The sequence below is a fragment of the Mirounga angustirostris genome, unplaced genomic scaffold (genome assembly GCF_029215605.1).
Source record: "Mirounga angustirostris isolate CCGP_5_RB_7025 unplaced genomic scaffold, mMirAng1.0.hap1 SCAF_6, whole genome shotgun sequence".
NCBI classification, from domain to species: Eukaryota; Metazoa; Chordata; class Mammalia; order Carnivora; family Phocidae; genus Mirounga; species Mirounga angustirostris.
Window position 1 is genome coordinate 83,371,985 of NW_026991714.1, and position 23,077 is coordinate 83,395,061.

At 44.3% G+C, this 23,077-nt stretch overlaps 1 protein-coding gene across 1 annotated transcript in view; it reads right to left on the bottom strand.

Annotated features, from left to right (window-relative positions):
• The window catches only part of SLC35F3 (solute carrier family 35 member F3), a 374,103-nt gene extending 364,798 nt beyond the window's left edge, over nt 1-9,305 (bottom strand). Inside the window, exons 1-2 of the mRNA XM_045876205.1 lie at nt 9,253-9,305; nt 8,637-8,866 (exon numbers count right to left, since the gene is read on the bottom strand). Of these exons, the coding sequence (XP_045732161.1) occupies nt 8,637-8,866; nt 9,253-9,305 (283 nt within the window). The remainder of the gene's footprint in view (nt 1-8,636; nt 8,867-9,252) is intronic.
• Nucleotides 9,306-23,077: the final 13,772 nt, after the last annotated feature.

Consider the following 23,077-nt stretch of genomic DNA (forward strand, 5'->3'; position numbering starts at 1 on the left):
CACGGGCCTCTCAAGAGGGAGTATGATGGCAGCAGGGTCTAATTTGAAAGCGATCCTTCCTCTACCTTCCAGCCACCACACTGAAGGTCCTCAGTGTCATCCCAGAGAATCTCAAGATACAAGGCAGGTTACAGAGAGAATAAACACAATTACAAAGGCACAAGTACCAAGGCTTCCTAGCGTTTTCTAGAACAAATTCTAATTATATAATTTTATTTACATGTAACTTTGAAAACATACCCACCGCATAAAATCAGATAAACACATAAATAGCTTTCATATGTTAAATATTTAAAAAAGAAAATGCTGACTTAAAGTGAAAGAGTTTGGACGAACCCTTGAAATCTGCTGCTCTGGATTACAGCATTTAAATAGTCTTCAAACTATTTTATTCTTTAAAATAAAATGTATAGAGGTGGAGGTTTTGAGTCCTTCCTAGGTACTGCATGCCACTATTCCATGAATAGTGTTTCTTAAACTCCCACATGCGCATGGCATGAGAACACTGCAGAAAACCCAAGTGTTTCACACCTAGCATCATAATTATATTCATTTTTTAAGAAGAGGACATCTTAATATACGTTCATTGAATATGAGCAGACTCGATTTCTAAAGAGAAAAATAAGGAAGCAAAGTCCACATTCATCAGAAAGCAGCTTTCTTCTGACCCTTTTGGATCAAACCTTGAGGACATACCCCACATTTTTATTATACAACATTGTTGCGAAGTAGATGGTGGAAAAGGATAAAAATAATATCTTAATAGATTCTTATCTAGTCATGTACAGTGATGATACAGAGCAGACTGACAAGCATGTCACAGAAAACATTTGTCAAGACTTGAAAAGTGTTCTGAGAGTCTCGGTTCCATTGACTCTCTCTGTCTCAGGAGTCCAAAACAGCCTCTACCCTTCCACAGTGCAAATCACCTGAGAGGAGCAATTTAGTCCCTATAATTCCGAATGCTGTCATAACTTAAGGCTACCTCAAGCTGCACAGGAGAAAAGCATGTGCCCATGTCCTAGCCCACTGTTCAAGGTCTTGTCACCATCAGTTACGAAACGAATTTCCCAGGTTCCTAATTGTACAAGTTCCTTTCTAGGCTCTGCAATAAGGAAACAAAACTGTTCTGTTAGTCTATTGATCAGTGCACACTCACCACTGAACTAAAAGACATCATGTAAAAAAAATAAAATCAAAAAACAAATCCCCTCCACCCCCTTAACACAGGATAAGTAAATACTTAATCCAGCTGGGGTTACTGAGTGTCTGCCTCTTTCTGAAGCTCTCCAGTGACAGAGGCTCCATTATCTTTTTTATCTCAGCAGTCAGGACATGATTTCTTATTTCCAGTGGAAAATTCTTTGGTATGTAGATCCTTGTTTTGTCCTACACGGACCTGAGTGGAAGTGGCTCAGAAACATTATTCAGATGGGAGTCTGAAGTTACACAGAACAAAACGCAGCTTCTGTTCACATAGCAGAAAGGGGCGGTGGCATTGCCACAGGGATATCTCCCAGAGCTCGGAGGACGAGCTGCATCATGGCCTTGACCTCAGAGGGAAACAGCACCCGGCATGGAATCCTGAAAATCGCCATTGGTCCCTCTGGGTCACTCTGCACGCCTGCCTGATTCGTCTACGTAGACCAGCTGTCTCTGCCTCTCCATCCACACGGAGGCCCGAAGAGCCCCTTTCATAGCATCTCCTCCACTTGAAAGACCACCCCAAACTAGACCATAACCTCCTGATTTTAATGTCAAATTCCAGGAGGGAGATACTGGTTGAGTCAGTGTGGGTCAAGAGTCCATGCCAGTCTAACCCGTGGTGCCCAGGAGGCAGATGATGCAAGTCTGGCTGCTGAGAACCCACCCACAGGATGTGGTGCCAGGCAGGGAAGGGCATCATGGTGAGCTGGTGTTGGCCCCAATTGTTCTGATAAAGACACGTCATAGGCCCGTTTTACCTCTCCCCCCCCACGCAATACTTTATTCTTGCCTGTAGAACACATTTCCAATTCCCCCCGATCCATTTCTCTTCTTCCCTGAGCTCTGTTCATTTTTTCCATATCGTTTTTAACAGGAGCTCTTTGAAACTATACTAAACACTCTGATAAGATGTTGGCTAATGTAAGCTGGAGGAGTGAGATTGCTTGTCAGTATTTTTAGCTGAGTCAAGGTGAAGATCCAAGACACTGAGCAATGGGAGGCTCATTTCTTGATGGAGAAAGGCAATCAGAAGGGCTCTGTGCAGGATAATTCTGGAAGACCCCACAGAAATGTAGATGCATATCAGCCGTGTGTGTATATGTGTATGTGTGGGGGGGTACACATAACCTTTCACTGATACATCTAGTAAACGTTTACTGCTTTAGGTGCCAGGGATGCTGTGATTGGGGACAGAATCACCACAGTCCTATGGGCCAAGAGCTGAGGACTGGGGACGCAGCCGTGAGCCCTGCCCTCACAGGGCTTTGCCATCTGTCAGTTTCAGCCACACACTTGAATCAGCCGTGACAACATGTATGTGAAGTGACCGCACTGTGGAGCCCCTGGCAAGAACATCCCACCAGATCTAGATGGTCAGGGAGGCTCCCTGGAAGATGTGACACTTAGCCTGCGACCTGGGTAGGTAAGGGGACAGGCATCAGGGGCCTGCTGATGACACACGTCAGACGACTGGAGCATAACGCACTCCAGTCAGTTTCTGCTCACAGACCACCTTCATCTTTCACATTCCCAGGCGGCTATGGCCCAGTCAAGCTGAATTACCTTCCAGGAGTAGCGTATGCACATTTCTACACATATGCTAGTCATCTGCATGAAACGCAAACCTCCCCTCCACCCACTTCCTGTGGCTTATTCCCCCTCCAGCTTCTGAACCGCCCTCCCCCTGTGAAAAAGGGCTCTCGAAGCACCCCCAGGCCTGTCTTCACCGTATGTCAGCTAGCTTCGGGTTCCACTCTCTCCCCCTCTGGTCTGGGAGACCCCAGGCTGAGGACTGTGTCACTACCCTCTAGATGCTGGCACACACACTAAGAGCTCAAAAGTTTGCTGAATAAACGAAAACGAAGGCTTATTTACCGATGCCAAGCAAAGGGCCAGATGCTATATATACGTTGTTTTACTCCTCATGACTATCCTTGAAGAGCGGTGACATTATCCCCGATTTTACAGATAAGAAAACAGAGGCTCGCAGAGGTGAGTGACAGGGCGACAAAGGGACAAAGCCGGGATATGAAGCCAGCTGCCCAAGATCCATTTCATCTGCTTCTCCTGACAGCATGAGATACTGAGGCTGCCCCGCCTGCATTCAGGGCTACGATTCAGACGAGATCAGGCACGTTCGGGGTGATATGGCCGTAGACAGGGCTACAATTCAAATGAGCAGCCTTATCGACACTCGGTAAAACGCTTAACAGAGCTCAATGGCTCATCCACATGTGTATTAATTTTTTAACTCAACTAACCTGCATGTTTCCAGCTGCTTGAGGAAAGGACAAATGTCCACCACGGGCGTTTTAGATCAGGCACCTTGTCAACAGAACCAGGAGAGACTTCTGAAACACAGTGAGAAGTCTCCTTGCCCAGGCTCTGCATCCCTGGAGGCGAGAACATGGCCCTTCACGACCAGATGCAAAGGGTTTATAACCCCCGTCCATGATCTGAGCATACTGGGGAGCACTGTGCTTCCCTAAAAGATAACAGTTCTGCATTTTAATTTGTTTGAATCTCAGAAAACCATTTACTACCTTGCTAACATGTATTCATATTCAGGAATAAAACAGACTCTCTGAAATGTTAGAAAGTGTTATTTATGCTCTCTGCTCACTCTGGCCCACCCCTGCCACCTCCAACTATTTTCCTTGAAAAATCTTTTCCAACTAGTATTTCAATATGCCAAGCTCCGATCTAGAATAAACATTTACAACCAAATTATAAGTCTCTTACAAGTGGGTCATTTTTGAATTGCTGACCTGACCTTTACTATTTTGGGAGGGCCAAACAGAAGCTGCTCACCATGAATTCAATTATACTATGAGCCACCGTTCCAGTTCTCACTGGTAACGACATCAGCCACCTATACTCACAGTCTGGGCTGAAATGGCAGAGAGTAGAAAGATGGTCTTTCTACACCAACTGCTTCCCCTTACCGCACACAAACCCCTTCTGACATTTTTAACCTGGAGGATCCCAAAACAAGAGACTGCCTTGTTACCAGCAGGGTTACTTGGTGATCTCTTTCCCAGCTTGAACTATAAAACTTCCACCCAGCTAGATGGATGGTTTTGCTCAGGAATCCCCATGTTCCCAACCGAGACTCGACTTGCCAACTGCAGCCCACCCTCCTCTCTACAAATGACTTAAAACTAAACCCACTGGCTTTGTTTCCCCCCCCCCAAAAAAATCACCTTTATCTGAACGTGTCAGCGCCATGTAATATTAGTAAATCTGCTCAAAAGACAGTTGCACCTCATTTTAAGAAATAAACATGACCATTCACATATCCCCCACCCAAAAGCTACTCCTAAAAAGTTTTTTTTTATTCTTATGTTAATCCCCATACATTACATCATTAGTTTTAGATGAAGTGTTCCATGATTCATTGTTTGTGCATAACACCCAGTGCTCCATGCAGAATGTGCCCTCCTCAATACCCACCACCAGGCTAACCCATCCTCCCACCCCCCTCCCCTCTAGAACCCTGTTTGTTTTTCAGAGTCCATCGTCTCTCATGGTTCGTCTACCTAAAAAGTTTCTTGACTAGAAAAACGTTCAAGGGCTTGCTGTTTGAAACCACCCGTCAGGGGACCCTTTTGCAAAGTACAACATCCCTGCTAACGGTAAACAGTGTATCCATTTCCTAGATGCACGTATTTGTTGACCTATGCTTCCTAAGGCACATCTGTGCACATCTGTGTAGTGAGCTTCCTCTCTCATCACTGCTCTCTGCATTCTGGCATTTAGTAAGTGCTCCAAAAAAGTTTGCTAAATAAGTAAATGAAAATAAGCATTTATAAATGCTCCTTCATCCTGCATAAGAGCCTCCATCTGGGATCTGCAAAGTAGTTACTTCAATCGTCTCTATGCCAAAATGCCACCAGGCCCCATTGCGTCAGGCCTGGCTACCATTATCCTGATGGCTTATCCCTGATTTCTGCTCCCCAGCCCTCCCTCAGCGGTGTCTGCGCCAGAGAGCCAAGAAAGCAAGGGGGCAGCAGAGGAGATTCCAGCTGGTCATTTCTGTCCTGCTGTGATACAAGGTGGGAGGGGAAAGGAGATCACTGAGAGGCTCCGGGCACCTTGTTTTGAATTTGAAAGCACTTTCTACAGGCTATCATTTATGGTGAATGGGTACAGAATCATGTCAGCTGAAAAGGCCACAGGCTCTTTCAGAAGGCTGTTTATTCTAGCCAAGCCCGTCATGAAAACCTAAGAAGTGGTCCAGGAGGAATGAAGACAAGAGGTCAGGAATCCAGAAGGCAAGCCTTTTAGGTTAGCACGACCGGTCGACAGAAGAGTTCACTTGGAGCATACATTTGGTGGTAGGTTATGAGGGCTTCTTATCCAAAGGTACACTCCCAGGAGACATGTGGCATTATCTGGAAACATTTTCGGTTGCCACGCTGCAGGGGGGATGGCACTGGAGCGCCAGAGGCCAGGGATGCTGCTAAACACCCTACAATGCACAGGATAGCCCCCCACAATAAAGAATGATTCAGTACAAAATTTCGATCGTGCTGAGCTTGGGAAACCCGGGGCAAAACCAAAGCTTGCTACATCAGGAATCCTGGTCTAGTCTACAGTTTGGAAAGCCAAGGACACAGCTGGGATGGCAGAATGTGGAAGGAGGGAAGCAATTCCAAACGGACAGGAAGGCAGCAAAAAGAATCCAAGGACCCAAATCACTACAGAGGTCCATTCAAAGGTTCTCTCTCGCCGAGGCCGGAGTCTCAGACCATATGCACTCACTCAACAGACATGTACTGAGCAACTGCTTTGGACCACCTGCTCTCTGGGCTCGGGATACACTCACAGCTAGGAACCCAAGGAGTCCCCAAGAATCCTGCCCAGCGGTTTGGGGGTTCAGAAACACGGAATGTGGAGCTTGCAGGATTTTAGCCACTGGGGAGAGGACCTTGACCCATCCTACCTGCTTGTTTCTAGTTTAATTCTCGGCTGAATGCTCCACACACCATCCCCCTCAGACTCAGGGGCCTTCAGGAGGTGGGGTTTTTTTTTTCCAACAATCCCTTACAAAATTCCTTATCTAGTGGGAAACTTGTTCATCTCATGGACTGGGGAGAAAACACTGAGCGAAGGCCATTTCTGCACTATTGACAGCCACCTCATTTACCTTAGCCGCCCAAAATAAAGACCAAAAATTAAGAGGATAAGAATGAATACTTGCTTATTTCGGTAATGTCTGCCGCGACAAAGGAGCTCACCTGCACCTCTCAAACAGTCAGAAATTCTCACTGGGGACTCCTTCAGTGGGGCCACAGACAAGCCACCTTGCAAGATGACCGAAAGGTGACCTAATAATGCCAAGGATGAGCACGGCCTGCTCTGCAGACCATGAGAATAATATTTATTTGGTAATCATCATGGCTCCCAGCATGCTCAGTATGATTATTCGCCAACAAACGGAAGAACTGATACCAACATATAGATAAGCCTCTTTATTTTTCTTTCTACTCTGATAGAAATAGCAAACAGCCAAAGATCTGCCCTAAGACGTCTTTGACTATATTAATAAAACATTAGCTTCTCTAAATTTAAACTTAAAATCTAATTAATTCATCAAAATGTCAGTTGTCACCTAAAGCATTTTAGGAAAAAAGGAACTACCCTGGAATAAAGAAGAATCTTCATAGGAATAAAAAAACTGGAGCGAGCGGACTTTACTTAATCACCATGATCGCTGTCGCCTTGTCGGTTAGTATTATTCCTTCAACGAAGCCTCAGAGGGAGGATATTTAAGAATCCACTGGTGGTACAAGAAACTCGTTTTCCATATGGCCTGTCCCCTTGTCTGAATTATCAAGCGTGTTTGTACCAAACACAGTCATCACTGCTGTGGTTCCCTGCCCACCCGCCAAGTCACGAACCCTGGTGAAAATTTCCACAAAGCGCATGGGGCCACGTCACAAATAAAACTACAACAATAAGTTTCTGCATGACTCCACGAAGACTGTAATTTACACCACTGTCTTTGGTTATTACGAAAGCAGAGAACGGAACTAAGAAATAGGAAATTTCTGATAGAAATTCAGCAAGCAGAAATAGGACCTGTCCTGTCTTCACCTATAAGAGAAATGGTTTCCAATGGGTTTGCATTCTTTTTGCATTGTTCCATTCTCCGCTTAAAAGAGAACTTGGTCCCTTGTGTTCCTTCTGTGATCCAAAGCCAATTTATCAGCTACGATTTTAGCAGCAGAAGCAGGAGACTGGAGGAGACACAGATAACCTTTTAAAGGTTTATACAGAGTTAAACACAATCACCGCAGTCCCTTAAAAACAAGTAAGGGCATGAAAACAAGACATTAAAATCCTACGTTTCTGCCTGCAAGTAACTTAAAGGTAACCAGCTAATTGCCAGCATACTGCTGACCTCTGGCTTGGAATCAAGGGTTTTAGGAGAAAACGAGACCTATTTTTAGAGCTGAATATGATTAATTTACAAAAGCCTGATATTTTTTTCCTAAGGACCAATAAAGCATGTTCCAATTTCAAGTAATGAAGGGGAAAAACATCTCAAAATCATTCAGCTGTTCGTCTTTATTACAAATGGAATGAAGCAGTACTCATTTCTTGACTGGGGTGGTAAACGGCAATGTTTTTGCTATGCCAATCCACAGAGATGGGGCCACCTAATTAGGGTTTAGAGTTACAGGTATCTGGAGCTGGTCGTGGCCACCTTCTCCCTTCTAAGTGAAGGGAAGAAATGCCCACCAGATTAGTCCCGCTCGCACAGGTACTATCTGTACAACCGATCACAGCATTGCCAAAGCCATCAGCTGGGGCCCAGGGCCCACTGGCAAAGAAAAGTTTCAGCTGCTCCACCTGGCACCAACCGTTTCTCTCTCCGGGACCAAATGCCATTATCTTGAATGATCCAGATAGAACCTCTACACTGAGGACAGATAAAGACACGAGGCAAAAGCAGCCAAGGAGTTTCAAATCAAGGCCCCAGAATCCTCCACCATCATCAGGGCCCAGGAGACAACGGGAAGAGTTAAAATCCAGGCCCACTAAGTCTGCAGTCAGTCTCGGAGCCAGCTGAGCCCGACCCGGGGTGAGTAACACTTTCGAATCCGCAGGGAAGCCACACAGCGCAGGGTACACTGAGTTTCCAATCTGTCTCCCTACTGCGACTCCTCAAGAGCAAGGGGATGAGAACAGAGAAGCGTGTGTGGGAAGGGGAGGGGGTGTAAGAGAACGGCTCAGAAATTCCCAAAGGTCTGGAGAACTCCGTCTCCGGGTCTCTCCTAAAAGTTGCAAAGCTGGGTCTGTATCTGCGGGCAGGGCAGCAGGGGGGTGGCTGGGCGCGTCGCTGCGGGTGCTCCCCAGCTGCCAGGGACAAGGGCAGGGGAGACGGACCGGCGGACGGGGTGGGGGGTGGGGGGTGGTCTTACTTCTGTAGCTCGCTGCCCAGGGCTGGTAGCCGTAGTAGCCGGTGATGCGCAGGATCCGCTCCTCGATGGACGTGAGCCCCACGGGCCCGCTGGTGAGATCCTCCACTGAGCGCGACCATTTCAGATCCTCCTTAATAGCCTCGTCCACCACCAGGTACTTGAGCTGCCGGAGCTGGGGGCTGATGTCGGACAGTCTCCGGGGGCTGACGTCCGGTGACCTCCTCATGCCACTGAGGCCGCGCGCGGGCAGGTGGGCGGGGAGAGAGAGAAGGAGGGGGATTCCGGTGACGGGCAGATCCGAGCGCGAGCAAGGGCGCAGCAGGGGCAGGTGCCGCCGCAGGGCCGGCGCAGGTCCCCGCCCGCCGCCCACCATCCACCCCAGCGACCCCGGCAGCCTCGGCGTCGGGTCCCGTCTCCCGCGCCCGGCCGCGGGCGCCTCGGAGCAGTGCAGATTGGGGCGAGCGGCGAGGCAAAGGGCGCCCGAAACTTCCCGAGCAGCTCCGCCGCGCGCCGCCCCCACCCGAGCCCCAGGCTGCCCGGCGTCCCGGCTGCCGAGGGCCGGCCGCCCACCCTCCCACCCGCCCGCTCGCGCCCCCCAAGCCCGGGCGCTACTCACACGGCGATGCTTTTGCCCCTGGGTGCGCCGCCGGGAAACTCTCGGATCCCCATGGGCACCGGCAGCGTGGGGCCGGGAGCTCCCAGACTTGTGGCGGAGGGGCCGCGCGGGCCGGAGGCGCCCGCAGTCGCGGCCCCAGGGAGGTGGGCGCGCTGCCCGCCGAGGGGCCGCGCGGCGCCGGCCGCCCCGCGCCTCCTGTGCGCGCCCGCGCCCGCCGTCCCCGAGCGCCTCCGCGGCGTGCGGCGCGACACGGGCGCGGCGGCTCACCCGGCCCCAGCCGGTCCGCGGCGCTCGCTGCAGGCGGCCGGGGCGGGGCGGGCCCGGGACCCCTCGCCTGTCGCCGTCGCCCCGGCACTCGGCGGGCCCGGGAGCCGCGGCACCGGAGGGAGCGCCGGCAGCTGCGTGCGCTCTCGAGGCACCTGGGCGGCGGGATGTGCCCGGCCCCGGGAGCGCCGCAGCCAGGCGGGGGCGCTGCTGCCCCCTTCCCACCGCCCGGCCGTGCGCGGGGCTCCACAGCGGGCCCCGGCGCCCGCGCTCCGAGCCTGGGGTTTGGGGCGCGCTCCTCCTCCCCTCTCCCGTGACTTGTCAGGTCACTCTGCTCCCGGTTCCGTAGTTCGGTTCATTCCAATCAGTCACGCTCTCTCTCTCCGGCTCCTGCTCCTCGTTCTGAAGCAATAGGCAAAACTACTTGGGAAGACAGAAACCTGGTTCCGTATCCACAAAAACCATGCTCGGAATGCCAAATAAATAGCATTTCCTAGGCAAAGCCGGGACCCAGGTGAAGTGATTTATTACGCTGTGGGGCTAGCCCTCAGAAAGCTTGCCTTCTCGTTGATGACGCAATTACTAAGTCAGGTTTGTCTCCTTAGATTTCTGTTTTACTTAGCCTCTATCCGTTTTTCTGTCCGCAAGCCAGTCTCTCCGGAACACCTCATCACTTTTCATACTGTTATTTTTCTGTCACAGAAAACAACATAGGTTCATTGGGGTTAGAAAATACAGAATTGTTAAAGAAAATACTCATCATCCAGCCAAAGATGACTACCTTGAATTATAAGTGTATTCCCTTCCACTCATTTTCCCCCGTGTAAAATACATTTTTCACGAAGTCAGAATCCAATTGTACACACTACTAATTGGGCAATGTTTTACATTAAAATTATATCGTGTCTCAGCAAACGAGGAATAGAAGCGAACTTCCCTAAATTAGTAAAGGACATCTACAGAAACCGACAGCTAACATCGAATTTCATGGACAGAAACTTCCTTGCTAAGATCAATGTCTCTTTTCACCACTCCTTTTCAGTATCGACTGCAAGTCCTAGCTAATGCAATTTGTAAGAGAAGGAAATGAAAAAGTGTACCTTTGGGGAAGGAGGAAATAAAATTGTTCACAGGTGAAATGATCATCTATGTAGAAAACTTCAAGCAATCGACCAAAAATTAACCTGGCACAAATATCGGTTATAGCAAGTTTGCATGATACAAGATTAATGTGCAATAGTCAATCAACTTCCTATATACCAGCAATGAACAACTGGAATTTGATACTTAAAATATAACACGACCTACCTTAGCACACAGAAAAAGTGAAATACTTAGGTATCGATATAATATGTACAAGATCTATATGAGGAAAATTGCAAAGCTCTGACGAAAGAAACCAAAGAAGACCTAAATGCAAGATATCCCATGTTCATTGGTAAGAATATGCAGTATTAAGACATCAGTTCTTTCCAACTTCATGTACAGATTCAAAGTAATCCCAGTCTCTGAGCAAGTTATTTTGTGGCTATCAGCAAACTGATTCTTTATATGGAGAGGCAAAACACCCAGACTAGCCAACAAAATACTGAAGAACAAAGTTGGAGGGCTGACACTACCCAACTTCAAGACTTACTATAAGGCTACAGTAAATGATATAATGTGGGATTGGTGAAAGAATGGACAAGGGAATAAGTGGAACAAAATATAGAGCTCAGAAACAGACTCACACAAATACAGTCAAGTCATCTTTGACAAAAGAGCGAAGTCAATTTAATGGAGAAAGGATAGTGTTTTCAACAAATGATGCTGGAACAATTGGACATCCTCATGAGAAACAATGATCATAAGCCTAAATATAAATTGAAAAATTATAAAATTCTTAGAAGATAACATCAGAGAAAATCTAGACAACCTTGGGTTTGGTGATGACTTTTTCAATACAAAATCAAAGGCATGATCCATGAAAAAAATGCTGATAATTTAGATTTCATTAAAATTACAAACTGCTCTCCAAAAGACACTGTCAAGAGATGAGATGACAGGTCACAGACTCACAGAGAATCTGTGCAAAAGCCATATCTGATAAAGGACTATTATCCAAGATAAGAATACTTAAAACTTAATGAGAAGAAAATGAACAACCCAATTTAAAAATTGGCAAAATAGCTGAACAGACATGTCACCAAAGATGATATACAGATGGCTGATAGGCTTATGAAACGATGCTCAACATATGTCATCACACAATTACAATTTAAGACAATGAATGAGATACCACAGCACACCTGCTAGAATGGACACAATCCAAAACTCTGACACCACCACATGCCGATGAGAATGTAGAGCAACAGGAACTCTCGATCACTGATGGTGGTAATGCAATAGTTTTCCAGTTTCTTATGAAACTCAGGAAACCAAATATGCTCCAGCAATCTCGTGCCTTGGTATACTGCTAAATTAGGTTGAAAATCCATGTCCACACAAAACCGGCACACAAATATTTACAGCATCTTTATTAATAATTGCCCAAACACGGAAACAGCCAAGATGGCCCTCAATAGGCAAACACTGTGATACATTCGTACTAGGGTATATTATTCAGTGATAAAAATTAATCAACTACCGAGTCATGAAAAGACACGGGGGGACCTTAAATGTATATTGTCAAGTGAGAGAAGGCAATCTGAAAGGTGATATACTATATGATTCCAACTATATGACACTGTGGAGGCAAAGCTATGGAGATAGTAGAAAGATCAGTGGCCACCAGGGGCTCCTGGTTGGGGGCAGTGGTAGGGAGGGAAGGATGAATGAGTGAGCAGGGGGCATTTTTAAGTCAGTGAAACTATTCTATATGATATTATAATGGTGGATAAATGCCATTATACATTTGTCAAAATCCATAGATTGTACTACACCAAGTGTGAACCCTAATGTAAGCTATAGACTTTGGTGGATAATGACCAAACAAGCATATTACAATCATGCGGGATGTGGATGCTGGTGGGGAGGCTGTGTGTGTACGTGGGGGTGGGAGGGATTTGGGAACTGTGTGCTTCTCCCTCAATTTTGTTGTGAACCTAAAATTGCTCTAAAAAATAAAGTCTGTTAATTTAAAAATTATAGTATGCAGCTTTCCAATGTCACAGTAGTCCTCTAAAGAATGACATTTACTGTGTATGTCATTTTTATGGCTGTTGTGATCATAAAAGCAACAAAGCCATGATAAGAAAAAAAGTAACAAGAAATACCTAGGTGTATAAATAAAAAATTAATATCCTCCATAATTGTACATAATTTTTTAAGTTTCTTTTGTGAGAGCCTTAGGAACAACATGTTTCTCTCTCTCTATCTCTTCCCTTTTCTCTCTCTTTCCCTCTCTCTCTCTCTCTGCATGAGCATATGTGTGTAAGTTTTCTCTTAATCCCTTCTTCTGAGACTTTGGGACAAATCTTTTTTCCTGGTACCTGAAATATTTCATCTTAAGCCAGTCTTGGACTGCCATGAAAAACACTTCGACTGGTGTTTCTGGAGCATCCTCAGAGGACCGACCACCTGGAGTCAAAAATCACTCAAGACAGTTGTTTAAAAATGCTAACTGAATCATTTCTCGATGTGGGCATGGGAACTCTCCCATTTCACTGAAATCCCCAGGTGGACACTCTTTGCACACTGAGAACCAATCACGTAAACAATGCCTGAAGTTTTGTGAACTCAGCATCCCCCACCTTGCTTTTCCAGACAACATTTACTGAACCCGAGGGAAGGTCTAGGAAGAGTCAGAAGAGGACAGAGGCCACTCCTCCATTTAATCATCACATTCTGGCTGCTATAATTCTAGGCAAGATCTTTAACCTTTCTGAGCTTCCGTTCCTGTATCTGTATAAAGGGGATGACCCTTGTAAGCTTGTTGTGAAGACAGAAGGAGTTAATGCATGTAAAGTACTTAGAATAGAGCCTAGCACGTGGCCAGGGCCAGTACTTAATAGACATGAGCTATTATTAGCAACGGGGCTACAGGTTGAATCATTTTCTTGACAGCCACATGAAACTGCTGACTCATATCTGCGTTCACGTTGCCTAAAATCTCTACATAATGCTCACATGTGCAGCTGTGAAGCCACACACTGCCCCTCCTCCCCTTTTAAATAAATAGCACGGGGTTTGGAGTTTGGAGTCCGATAAAATGGCTTAACTACCGGCTTTTCCACTCAACAGTTAGATAGCCTTGGGAAACTTCTTTAACCTAAGGCTCCTTTTTTTCACATCACCCTCAAATAGTTCTTATAAAAATGAAATAAGTTCGGGAACCTGGGTGGCTCAGTCATTAAGCGTCTGCCTTCGGCTCAGGTCATGGTCCCAGGGTCCTGGGATCGAGTCCCACATCAGGCTCCTTGCTCGCCGGGGAGCCTGCTTCTCCCTCTACTGCTCTGCCTGCCGCTCCCCCTCCTTGTGCTCTCTCTCTCTGACAAATAAATAAATAAAATCTTCAAAAAAAAAAGAAATAAGTTCAAGTACATTAAGAATTTAGCACAGGCTTTATGGGGCACCTAAGTGGCTCAGTCAGTTAAGCATCATCCTTCAGCTCACGTCATGACCCCAGGGTCCTGGGTTCGAGCCCCGTGTCGGGCTCCCTGCTCAGCAGGGAGTCTGCTTCTCCCTCTGCCTCTAGCCCTACCCTTTCCTCCTCCCCACTGTGCACGCACGCACATGCTCTCTTTCTCAGATAAATAAAATCTTTAAAGTCTCTCTTAAAAAAAAAAAAAAAAAAGAATTCAGCACAGGCTTTAGTGCTCAGTAAATGTTAGCCAGGACAATTACTGTTACTTCTGTAAGGTTTACATTTGTCAGATGTAGTCATTGTTGTGACATCTCAGGAGGTTTGGGATGGTGGCTTTGTCAGCCATTGCAAACACTGCCCCCACCTCACCAAGTACTCTCACCTCCACAAGCAGTCCTCTTTAAATCTTGTGCCAAGGGCGCCTGGGTGGCTCAGTCGGTTAAGCGTCTGCCTTCGGCTCAGGTCCTGGGATCGAGTCCCGCATCGGGCTCCCTGCTCTGTGGGGAGCCCGCTTCTCCCTCTCCTCCCCACTTGTGCTCTCTATCTCACTATCTCTGTCTCTCTCTCTCAAATAAATAAAAAATCTAAAATCAATCAATCAATCAATCAATCTTGTGCCAAGGTCTGTAAATGATATTAAATACTTCTGCAGGGGCTGTGTGGTAGTACACGTGCAGCCCCTTGTCGATGTTGGGGCCAGCAACCTACCCTTCCAATTAGGTGTGGGGGTGAGCCAGCATTATCCAGTAAAGGCCACGTGCACAGGCACATACTACAGACCCTCCTATCACCCATGTCACCCAACGCCTGAAGCTCTGCTTTGGGGCATGATAAATATCACAAATGGGTTATCACTGGTGAAATAACTTGCTTGTTGGATGGCATGATGAGAGTTAGGAATGGGCTCCCATTGGGGAATGCTAGGAATTCAAGATACGTGGATCAGATAGAGTATTTCAAAGATCCGGGTTGTATAGGATTTGGAACCTTGCTGGCGGAGGTCATTGAGAAGATGTGAGCGCCAGTTGACCTGTGAGTTCAACTCAGGCAGTTGGAGGCTCCTCCCCTGTTCCCCTGTCCTTGAATGTACATTCTACCCACTGTTCCCACGCAGTTGAAGCTGTTTCAACCAGGCAGTCTTGAGAGAGTAAGGTGTTGAGACCATCTGGATGGTGTGTATTACTGAACCCAGTGAAGGCTTCGTCTATATAAACTTTTAAGATTCTGAGGGGCAGATGCAGAGATTTAACTCATCTTCTGGCCGCCCAAGATAAGCCTCAAATATAAGTTCCCTTGCTTATTAAACCTGCCACCTACCAATTGGAGGGGTCTGTCTCTTTCTTCGGTCTCTCCTTGCTCTCTGTGTATGGGGACCAGTTTCAGATTTCACCCAGGGAACCCCAAGGCTATGAACCAATAAATGTTTATCCTTAGAGATGGTATCCAACATTTGCCATCCTTCTTCCAGCCAAGGGGTATAAGGATTTATAGTTGCCCGATGGTAACTATAAGGGTAATGGAATTCTGCTCTAGAATATTGTCCTTCTGCCTGGAGTGAGTGTTACGTGTGTTCAGAGCACCTAAAAAAACCAGAATGCTGAAACTTTCTCTAACTTATTTTTTTAGATTTTATTTATTTATTTGAGAGGGGAGAGAGAGAGAGTGCACATGGGTGGGGGGAGGGGCAGAGGGAGACAGAGAGGGATAAGCAGACTCTCTGCTGAGCAGGGAGCCCAACATGGGGCTCAATCCCAGGACCCTGAGATCACAACCTGAGCTGAAGGCAGACGCTTAACCAACTGAGCCACCCATATACTCCCAACTTTGTCTAACTTAGAGAACAGGCTGTATAAACTTTTTTCCACACACATGCTAACAAATGTCATTGGTTTAATAATTGTGTGCATGTACAGTGTAATCTGATATAAATTGTTATTTTTTTTTCATTATCTGATAGCTAAGTTATGGGTTACTACTTTCCCATTTACTTATGTAAAAAATTCATTCGCTAACACCATCTACCCAAAGAGCCCAAGGGCTGTGCATTAACTTATTGGCTTAGGTCAGTTTGTGATACATCATTTACAAAGCAGTATGATAAAGGAATTTTGGCTACTCCAAGCATGAAAGTGAGATCCTGATATAAGTTCTGTTTGGGATATTTGAGAACATCCAGAATCACAGAAAGCACCAGTGAAAATATTTCAAAAAAAAAAAAATCTCTACACTGGTGGTTCTAAAAATGTACAATTTTTCAGAATCGCTTCAGGTGCCAATGGATCAAAGACTTAACTGTAAGACTTAAAACCATAAAACTCTTAGGAGAAAACACAGAGAAAAAGCTTCTTGTCATGGGTCTTGGCAATGATTTTTTTGATATGACACCTAAAGCACAAGCAACAAATAAAAAAATAAACAAATGGAACTATATCGAAGTAAAAAACTTCTGCACAGCAAAGGAAACCATCAATAAAACGAAAAGGCAGTCCATGGAATGGAAGAAAATATTTGCACATCACATAACTGATAAGGGGTTAATATCCAAAATGTATAAAGAACTCATATACCTCAATAACAAAAAGCAAATAATCCAACTAAAAATGGGCAGATCTGAATAGACATTTTTTCCAAAGAAGACATACAGATGGCCAACAGACACATTAAATAAAGCTCAACATCACTCATCATCAGGAAAATGCAAATCAAAACCACAGTGAGATATCACTCCACACCTGTCAGAATGACTATCATAAAAAAGATAAGAGATAACAAATGCTGGTGAAGATGTGAAGAAAAGGGAACACTTGTGCATTGTTAGTGGGAATATAAATTGGTGCAGCCACTATCAAAAACAGTATGAAGTTTCCTCAAAAATTTTTAAAACCAGAATTCCCATATGATCCAGCAATTCTATTTCTGGGTATGTATCTGAAGGAAATGAAATTATCATGTCAAAGAAATATCTGCACCCCCATGTTCATTGTAGCATTATTTACAATGTCCAAGACATAGAAATTGCCTAAGTACCCGTCAACAGATGAATGAATAAATAAAATGTCAAACACACACACACACACACACACACACACACGCACTGAAATATTATTCAGCCATAAAAAAGAAAGAAATCCTGCCATTTACAGCAATGTGGATGAATCTTGAGGGCATTATGCTAAGTGAAATAAGTCAAATGGAGAAAAACAAATCTGTATGATCTCACTTACATGTAAAATCCTAAAAAATCAAACTCATAGAAAAAGAGATCAGCTCTGTAGCTGCCAGAGGTGAGGGAAAGAGAGGGGGTTGTGGGAATTGGGTAAAGATGGTCAAAAGGCACAAACTTCCAGTTATAAATAAGTATTGGGGATGTAATTACAGCATGGTGACTATAGTTAACAATGCTGTATGGAATATTAGAAAGTTGCTAAGAGAGTAAATTCTAAAGGTTGTCATCACAAGGAAATACTTTTTTTTTTGTAATTATATGAAATTATGAATGATCTAAATTTGTTGTGGTAACCATCTTGCAATATATACATATGTCAAGTTATTATGTTGTGCACCTTATATAATGTTTTATGTCAATTATATCTCAATAAAGCTAGAAAAAAATAAAATAAAATGCAGACGCTCATATTTTATTCATAACGAGGTGTTTTCCTCCTAGTAAGCCTGGAAATCTGCATTTTAATGAGCACCCTTGATGAGGCTGACATAGATGATCAGTGAACTACACTCCTTAAAGACATGTATGCCTCAAAACCATGTGGAAGCATTTAAAAGATACTAGTTTCCAGGCTTCTCTCCAGATCCTTCGGTAAGAAACTCCTATGTATGGACTGCATGTAAACATTTTTTAAACAGTTTCTCTGGTGATTCTTTAACATCTTAGATTAGCTCCAATATGGGGGTCATCTATGAATATGTACCTATTGCCTGTTTTTCCTCTTGATTGTCAATCATATTTTCCTACTTATGCACATGTCTGGTAATTTTTACTGTATTCCAGACATTGTTATTTGAAACATTATAGAGCCTCCAGATGACCACATCTCCCACCAGAGAAGGTTTTCCTTCTTCTCTTAAGTAGAGAGAGTGAGGAATTAATCACCATAATTCAATTAGAAATTAAACTAATTTGGGATAAGGTTGCAATATTAGTAAGATTCCATAACTGTTTTGCCCTTTTTCCTTGGGCATAGTCTTCCCAGGCTTTTGATTGAAAGCTTGGCAGGTGTTAATCTCCTGAGTTCTAAAAGACTGCAGGAAATCTACCTCTTCCCTTCCTAGATTCAACCCAGGTCTCCAGCTTCCCACCACATGGTTTTTAAAACTACTAAATATCTTAAGAGTGAAATCGTTGGTGTTCTTTAGGCAAGCCCCTTCTCCTGGTGGATCTTTGTGGCTTAATCTCCAAGAGACTATGTTAGGGCTCCTTCTGCCTTTAGAAGATTTTGACCTAGCTTCCCAACCTTCCATGCAACTCAGAACTCAGCAAACATTTCACATGAAAACTTGGGTTCTTCGGGTTTCCAATTTGTCCTCTAGCTCTGGTCAATCACTAAGAGCTTTGCTGATTTCACTGATTTTTGGCAGGCACCCTCTTCCAAGGCCATTTTCAATCTTCAGTTTGTACCCAGAACTGGCTAATATGCCCGGGGGAAAGAGAGTTGGTGACTATAAGCTTACCATAGAACAGTTTTGCACTTCGGGAATATAAATTCACCTAATCATTGTTCCTTCCATAGTTCTCTGATACCTTTACAAATATTATTTACCTGGCTTTTCAAGTTGTTGCAGTGAAACTGCTGATCTGCCAAGACCCACTACATCCTACCTAAATGTCAATGTCAATCAATTTTCTGCTCTTAAGAAACCCACAGTATAATAAACAAACAAGCAAATAAGCAAACAATTGTAATATAGTGTAATATGGGCCATGACTGATGTATACAAATGATTCTATGAAAGCATATAGGAAAGATTTCTGAGCAAGTGCTGGGGGAAGAGTGGAAAAGGAGATGGAGCATCAGGGACACATTAGATAAGACTTCTTAGATTAGATTAATACACAAACTAGTTTTGAAAGATGAATAGAAATTAGCCAGGAAAAGAAGGACAAGGAGAAGTGAGGGGGAATGGGAAGGGGACAAAAGGGAGAAGAAGGGGATGAAAGAGAAGGAGAAAGAAAAGAAGCAGTTACAGAAGAAAGAAGCAATGGGTACTAAGTCCAGGAGGTATGAGACAGCCATCTGTCTGGAGGGCACAATAGGAATGCGGATAAGCTGTAATAAGAGTGGAGAGGTAGACAGGGTCAGATCACAAAGAACTTGGAAACAAAGACACCTCTACTGCTTCCAAAAATACTGAAATAACATCCTAACTGGTCTTGCCACATCCGTTCCTTTCTACCTCCTTACCAGAATAAGCCTGTCTTTCTTCTTTCTTTCCTTCTTTCTTTCTTTCTTTCTTTCTTTCTTTCTTTCTTTCTTTCTTTCTTTCTTTCTTTCTTCTTTCTTCCTCCCTTTCTTTCTTTCTTCCTTCCTTCCTTCCTTCCTTCCTTCCTTCCTTCCTTCCTTCCTTCCTTTCTTTCTTTCTTTCTCTCTTTCTTTTAAGATTTTATTTATTTATTTGAGAGAGAGAGAGTGCATGAGCAGGGAGTGGCAGAGGGAGAGTGAGAAAGAATCTTAAGCAGACTCCACACTGAGTGTGGAGCCCAATGCCAGGCTCGATCCCACCACTATGAGATCATGACCTGAGCAGAAACCAAGAGTCAGATGCTTAATGACTGAACCACTCAGGTGCCCCCAGAGTAAGCCTTTCGAACGCTGAATTGATCATGTCATGCTCCTTTGTTAAACCCTTTCAGTGAATGGTATCTCACTTCTTTAAGTTAGAGACCAAAACCTGAACCTTGCCCAACCTGGGCTGCTTCTTGACTTGTACTCTATTCATTCTCCAGGATATTACACAAGATATCCTCTTTGCTTATCCACCCCCTACCTCCATGACCTTGTCAGTTCTGTCAACTGGCTCTCACCTACTTCCCAGAACTTATCCCAGAGGCCTTTTCTAACCGCCCCCCCCAAGCTGTCTAGGTCCTTCCTATGCAATTATACTCTATAATTACCTTTATAGCCCTTATTAGAGCCTTCTTAAATATTAGTTGATAAGATTCTTTGATTAAAACCTGTCTCCCCCACTAGGCAAAAAGTTATATAAGGCAGAAATTGTTTTGCTCTCCTCATGACCCTCATAACCAACAGAATGCCTAGGTTGGTTGTGCTAAAAAGAAAGTCTTTTAAATGAATGAGAAAATGAAAAAAACAAAGGAATAAGACAATAACATATGTGAGGAATGTATTGCACACAGTTTGCAAAATCGATTTTCATTTTTTGTTCCTGTCTGTTCCCATTTCTAGGTTAAAACTAGATTATAAAGTTACCAGGGGAGTAACTTCTACAACTAATTCCCTCCCAGTCTCTCTTTGGGGACTCTTTCAGCCTTTCTATAATCCTAATTTTTCAACCCAGATAGTGTGTGTAGCAATACAATATCTGAAGTTGGTCTTGATTTTAAATACCCTGCTCCATTGTTCTCAAAAAGTGTGCTCCTATTGTTAGAGAGTATGTCCTAATTTGGGGTTCAGAAAATTTAGTCACTGTGATTAATGCCTCTGACATGCTTATGGAAGACATATGGGTCATTTTAGAGATGATAGATAGATAGATAGATAGATAGATAGATAGATAGATAGATAGATAGATAAAAAGGATGGATGGATGGATGGATGGATGGACGGACGGATGGACAGATACCCACATATTTACCCTCAATAAATGGGAACCTTCTTTAATTTAGGGGCCATGTCTTTCACTTCTTTTCTAACTCTTCCAATATTCAATGATTAAGTAAATGTTGGGGTTCAATCAACCAAAAGCAGGATGAGAGAGAAGTAGATTTCTAATGTTGTACAATGTATAGTAGGGAAGGAGGTCTTTACTCTGGTCCTGCAGACTTTTGATCAGACCAACGAAGACCAATATTCTCAGCCAGGATTATGACATTTTGACTATAGCAAATGTGTTTCAAAGTATTCCTCTGTGTTAGCTACGATCATCTGTGTTTGGCAAGGCATCAAAAGAAAGAGATGAACTCCAGAGAGAAGATCGATTTGTAAGAGAAAAGAAACCAAACAGATACACTCTAGAAGTTTGGAGCCTCCCAAAACTGGGAAAGCCAATTGCTTCTAGACCCCCAAGGAATATGAAATGGGACTTTAGAGACTCTGAAAAATGAAGATCAAGTGAATTTTCTCAGATTACAGATGTGGTATTCCTGGTCCTAATGGTCTCAGGGTGGTTGCCATTAAACTGAGAGACATAGGATGTGGATGACGAAGCAAAAAAGCAAGGGAGACATGAAAACTACGTCTAAGGAAATAATTCTGGGCATAGTTAATGGCACATAGCACCAACTGGAAGCCAACAGATCAAGTTTTAAGACAGACATATACTGGAAGAAAGCACAAATCCCAACTAAAAATGCCTTTGGCTCTTAGACACTTCCTACAACTTTTGGGCCCAGACTTGAGAACAGGAAGCAGGCTGGAAAAGCTTCACAGACCTCAAGGAGAGCATCCAACTCAACACCGATTCCAGTTGTAGCTAGAGAGGATATCTGAAAGGGATGAACTTACCCACGGACTGAGCCAAGGGTCAAGGGGAACAACAGGCAAAGGACCTCCTCTTGAAGAGCAGAATCAGCATCTATTCCAAGAATTTTCCCTCCCCCCAGGGAAGAGAGCCATCCTGATGACTGCTCTACGGGATTTCATCATTGCCATGGGCCAGTGACTTTGTATATTACTCATCCTACCCCTTTCTCAGGATGTATGCATTGCTGTCATCCTGTCTCTATTCCACTATTGTATCTTGAGTGTGTGGAGAGAGCCAAATAACTTGTCTTTTTGGCCAAAGATTGCTTTAAACAGTCACATTTGAATTTAAGGAAGAGGAAAATTGAAAAATTAACAGATCACTGGGAGATCCTGGACTTCAATCCGGATGCAGTGGTTCAATGGAACTTTGAGTTGTATTCTTAAGGGAAGGGGTGAGCATATTCTCTACGCTCATCTCGTGATAAAATGGTATTTGGCCACTACAGCAATCAGTGCTTTGTGTTTGCCAGCCCTACCTCGTCGTTCTATATGCCCTAACCTGGGTGTATAGAAAGGCTTCATAGCTCAACCTCCCTTAAAAATGAGGGCATCTGCTACGCTCTTGCCAATGGAATGTGTGTAGAAGTTATGTGTGCAACTTCCAGACTTGCCCCCTAAAACTTGAGAAATACTTTACATGTTCTCCCATTGTTGGTGCTAGGGAATGATGATGTCACTAGGTAGAAGGATCCTGGGTCCCCGAGTCTCCACTTGAAGGACAGCTGTCTTGGAGAGCCACCCAATCAAGAATATCCCATTTGGACATTCCACGAGCAAAAACCAAAACTTTCATTGTATTAAAAAAATAAAAATACATTCTTTAGGTATATTAATCCATTGACATTTCCAAGTTTCTTTGTTACTACAGCATAGAAGCATTGTCTTGACTTGCTTATCTTGACTAATACAGTGTACTTGCATAAATTTTCAATGATTCTCCTCTCACCTTTCACTTGGCTCTGTATTTCCTCTTAGCTGTATAGTTCCTGCGTTTGGCATCTTTGTTTCATCATAGAAAACTAAAAAAAAAAAAAAAGTCAGTTTCAGGAAAAACATAACCCACTTGTATCTTTTTTGTTTTGGATTTTTTTAATTAATTAATTAATTTAGAGAGAGAGAGAGCATGCACAAGTGGGGGAGGGAGAGAATCTTAAGCAGACTCCCCATTGAGCATGGAGCCCAACTCAGGGCTCAATCCCACAACCCCGAGATCATGACCTGAGCCAAAATCAAGAGTTGGATGCTTAACTGACTAAGCCATCCAGGCGCCCCCACT